This window comes from Belonocnema kinseyi, chromosome 4, assembly GCF_010883055.1.
Source record: "Belonocnema kinseyi isolate 2016_QV_RU_SX_M_011 chromosome 4, B_treatae_v1, whole genome shotgun sequence".
NCBI classification, from domain to species: domain Eukaryota; kingdom Metazoa; phylum Arthropoda; class Insecta; order Hymenoptera; family Cynipidae; genus Belonocnema; species Belonocnema kinseyi.
In genome coordinates, this window is record NC_046660.1 from 99,730,907 (window position 1) to 99,735,732 (window position 4,826).

General features: G+C 31.1%; 2 protein-coding genes across 2 annotated transcripts in view; one reads left to right on the top strand and one right to left on the bottom strand.

Annotated features, from left to right (window-relative positions):
* The window catches only part of LOC117171777 (RING finger protein 17), a 585,549-nt gene that overhangs the window by 369,534 nt on the left and 211,189 nt on the right, over positions 1-4,826 (top strand). The window lies entirely within an intron of this gene.
* The window catches only part of LOC117171780, a 168,930-nt gene that overhangs the window by 26,437 nt on the left and 137,667 nt on the right, over positions 1-4,826 (bottom strand). The window contains exon 2 of the mRNA XM_033359390.1: positions 4,041-4,232. Within this exon, the coding sequence (XP_033215281.1) occupies positions 4,041-4,232 (192 nt within the window). The remainder of the gene's footprint in view (positions 1-4,040; positions 4,233-4,826) is intronic.

Here is a 4,826-nt window from a genome sequence, read left to right on the forward strand (position 1 = left end):
TATCCGATTTTTTACCGAGTGTCTACGTTTATTCATTATTTTTTTGAGTAATTAAATCATTACTGAGGCTTTGGAGATATGTTTTCTATTTTTTATTGTTTCAACACCACTCATTATTTTTTTTTCAGCCAAAAATATCTGAAAGTGCATTTGGAAGTGTGTCCTTTTAGGGTTAATTATGTATTTCAATTTGTTGTTTTGCTTAAACTCTATAGAGTTCGTTAACAACAAAAAACAAATATTTAATGTTTTCAAGTGGAATATATAAAAAGCTTCTGTCATTCACTATCCGATTCTATGTTCTTAATTTTAATAATTAATTAAAATTGTTTCCAGTTAAAGAGCTCACATAATTATAGTTTTAAAAATAACATCGCAGTGAGATCGAAGCACTGAAAAAAGTCAATACATTTTCACTTAATTAGGTACTCAGAATTAAATAACTGATTGGAATTGTTCAAGTTATTATTAGAGAATTATTAGGAATAACTTTGGTTTTATTTTGCAGCATATATATTTTATTTCATAATTCTGTCCCTTCCAGTTAGAAAATTGTATACCTAAAGCATCATAAGCAAAATGTTTCCAATAGTAAAATTAAGATTTCTCAATACGATTTCATATAGCATTAATGACTCGTATCTCAAATTTGCATCAATTCTCTTATCATTGACAACCAATCTACACGAATATCACTTTTAATAGCGTGCTGGACTCCCATTGTGAATCACTTCGACTACATTATTGGCATCGATCCCATCAGAGAGTTATAGCTAAAGTTGAACAGACAGCTACTTCTTTTTCTTTCGATTCCTGATATTATTTTCCAACCGCACTTATAACTTTCCTTTAACTCTCGCTGAATTGATCAAAGCTCTTTCGACTCTGAATGATTTTTCAAAGAATTTAACTCTCTGATCGTTCAGCAAAGTTCTCCAGTTGTGACTTAGAATATGCTATTTAACTTAGAATTTAGCGTAAATGTATATTTCAGGTTCAGCAGTATATAACAGGACAGGAATAGTGTTGTTTTCCAAAGTTACCAAATGATATTTCTAAAAATTTGTAAATGCCTTCTCATGTGAACAGTTGGGGGGGGGGGGGGGGGGGGGGGGGGCTGTCCACGTAGACATGTGTTCGCCTGAATCTGAGAACTTATTTTCAGAAAAACTTGGAAAAACTAGGAATATTTTCAAGGCTTTTTGTTCCGACCGAAGTTTGGAATTCCTCAGTGGCGGATTTCCCACATACACTGTTAGAAATATGCTGAAAATTGAACCACTTTTCTGGTTGTAATCTCCTGGTTTATCTCCCTTAATCTCCTGGTAATCTTCTGGTTGTATGCGCATAAACCCATTCGCCATCATACATCCCGCGAAGCCTGACCCAACGTGACAAGGTCCCCCGACTCCTTATGTGTGTCGTGAGATCCATGAAATTAGCAAATGAGTCTAAACAGATGCGAAATTCATTATGGTAATATCATCCCAAATTACCTTTTGTTTTTCTTTACAGCTGTTTATTTTTATAAATATTATGTGCAATTTATTAATCTCATGGATCTCAGACACAATCGTGCGAAATAACTCTTACTTCCTTATCAAAATTCTTTTGATACAGTTAGTGAATTTCAAAACACAGTATTTTTAAGGAATCTTTATGGGTTTTATTTAAGATTTTTGATTATTTAAAAATCTTAAACAAATCTATTCAATTCCCTGAAAAAATTTACTAGCTTTGAAATTCACCAACTATGCCCAATACAATTTTTTCGCTTTACTGAAATTTTAATTACATTAAGTTAAATTTGCAACTGCATAGTTGACATTTCAATTACAAATGTAGCTGATTTTTCATTCACAAGTAGTTGAAATTTGCACAACTGTAATTTTATAAAACTTCAACAACATGTGGTCGAAAATTCAACCAGATATTTCTAACAAAGTAGGCTAAAAAGTAGACTGTAGCCTAGGGTGGAAAATTTAGGAGGGCGGAAGAATTGTCGTGCGAATTTTTAATATTTTTTTATTTATTTTGTCTACACAAATGCAGCCTGGGCGTGGTCAACATTTTCATAAAGATTTATTGAAAATATTAATTTTTTATTTCACATAGAAGATAAAATAAAGCATGTGGTCGTAGATTACAGGGAAGGCGGGGGAGGTCAAAAAGTGTCGGAAATTTGTCCACGTGGCATATGGACTGCCCCTAAGATAAGCTTGAACCGAACTTGAAATAAAAAACTTAATCAACTCTGCGAAACTCAGATGTAGAAGTTGATGAAGGAAATCGGTTAAAAATCAAGAAATTCATATTTGGTAGGGAAAAGTCAGGGATTTTGACAAAAATATTTAAAAAGTCAGAGAGTTTCTATAAGAAGCACTTTGAATAACTGTCAAGCTAATAAATTAAACAAATGTTAATTACAATTAAAATAAAGTTCTGCATCCAACCTGATATAATATTCTTATCAGTAATTTATTTACGTTTCATTTTAATTTATGTTCTTTTCAAGTTCTTCCTCCCGACGATTATGCTTTTATGAATTTTAGATAATAAATTTTTGTTATGTTTTACGGTCCACCAAAATAAAAATAAAATTGAGCCAAAAATCATTCAAATTCATAATTTTATTTTGGTTGAAAATAAATTTCTTTCGCTTTTTTCCTTTGATATTTAACCACTTGTGTCAATGTAGCTTTAACATTTTTTGTTGAAACTTATCTTTTTAAGTTGGAAAACTGTCTTCTTTGGTATAATGCTAAACTTCTTGGTTCAAAAAATTCCGTTTCTTTGGCTAAAATGCAACTGTTTGGTTGAAAATAAACTTTTTTGTTAGAAGTTCACATTTTTGGCTTGAAAGTTCAATAATTTGTTTTTTCTTTCTTTGATAAGACATCTTTATTTATGAAAAACTCATCTGTTTAGTTGGAAAATTTATCATTTTAATTGAAAATTCATATGTACTAATTTTTTACTGTGAATTTAACTTTTCCATTTTTTGTTGAAAATGTTTTTAGTGTAGTTGAAGATTCAACTATTTATTCGAAAATTTATGCAGGTGAGACCATTCTACAATGCATAATAAACCTGCAGCAGATAATAATTAATTGAAAATACTAATATATGTCAAATAATCATTTTAAATTAATTTATAGTTGGTAGACTATATGTCTTACTAAATTAATATTATAATTCATCATTTTATTGAAACTGGTGTTTTTAATTCATTACTATATATTGTTGGTTCATTATCTACTGTAGGTTGGTTTCCCCTATTTCGTTTAAAATTCATTTTTTTTTCATACAAAATTCGATTATGTGGTTGAAAATTCAACAAATTGTTTAAACACAACTAGTTTTTTTGAAAATTTAATTATTTTGTTTTGAAACTTCATCTGTTTTGTTAACAAGTATTATTTTTGGTCGAAAATTCCACTGTCTTATTGAACATTAGTCCTTTTGGATTGAAAAAAACATCTTTTATCGTAGAAGAGATGCCTTTTTTGGTTTGAAATAAATATATAAATCTGACATTATTAAATTTTAGTTTGAAATTGTGTTCATTTGTCGACAAAAGATTCTATGTTAAAAATATAGCAATTCTAAAAATGCTGTTGCTTTATTATTAATGGTCATGGAAAAGGGAAAACTTGCCAGGAAAAAATCAGAAACAATCACTTTCAGCGATTTTGTAAAGCCTTGTTATTAGTAATGGATTACTTTTGTGCGTGTACGTTTTAGCGTCAGTTTCCGGTATCCAAAGAGGTAAAGAGATCCATAGCGATAGGCGTGACGTTTCGTCTCAGCAGCACAAGTTTCTGATAGAAGCTTCGGAATCTCCCCTATTTCTTCTCGTACTGGCATGACACTGGTACTTCGTAATCTAGCGCACACTTTATCGTTCAGAGGAGTTGCGCTGCTCGATTTCAAAAACGTATTTCAAGAAGAAGGGGAAAAGAACAAGAATGAGAAAACGCGAGGACGTTGACAGGACGTTCAAAGGGAAGACTTTGCAGGAGATGATCTTGTTTACGTACCGGGTATCGATTTACCGAGATCCAGATACTCTCGTACCGACGGACTCAGGAATCCGGGCGGTACCGCTGGCGCTTCGTTGGTTGGATTGTTCCTTTGCTCCACATCGTCATCATAGTAATAGTCATCTTCGTCGGGATCCAGAGGCTTCGCCCTCTTGGACACCTTATTCCCATTCCGTTCCTCAACTCCGACTGAAAACAAACCCATTTTTCATGTTTATATTACAATTTAACATTTCTTTAGTTTCTCCTAATTTCAATATTTTACATGCTTTCATTTAGACCATATTTTTATACGGGAAGTGCATTTTATTTCCTTATATTTTTTTTGTGGTCCCTTTGAGATTACACAACAAATACGATTCTTTTCTTTTGTTCTGTAATTAAATATTACTTTCATTTTGTCTATTTTCATTACTTATTTTATTTTTGTTATGCCAATTGGCTGTTTCATCAACTTCTATTATTCTACCGAGTTTGTCATATAAGTAATTTTTAGTACATGAAATACTTATTATAATGTAGGTTAGAATGAGTAAATAAGACTAAATAAAATTATACACAGTACATATTTCGGATTCATGCATTGTATTAATTTATAAGCCCAACTTACGCTATTTTTTTCTTACTTAAAATGGAATTTCTTAGAAATCATTAAAAAATATATTTTCGAAATAAATTGTAATACGAGGGTGGATTGATAAGTTTCCGGCCTGACCAAGAAAAACAACGTTTTTAAGATTTTTTTTTTTTATTTCTCAACATAATCTCCTCCAAGGCTAATAC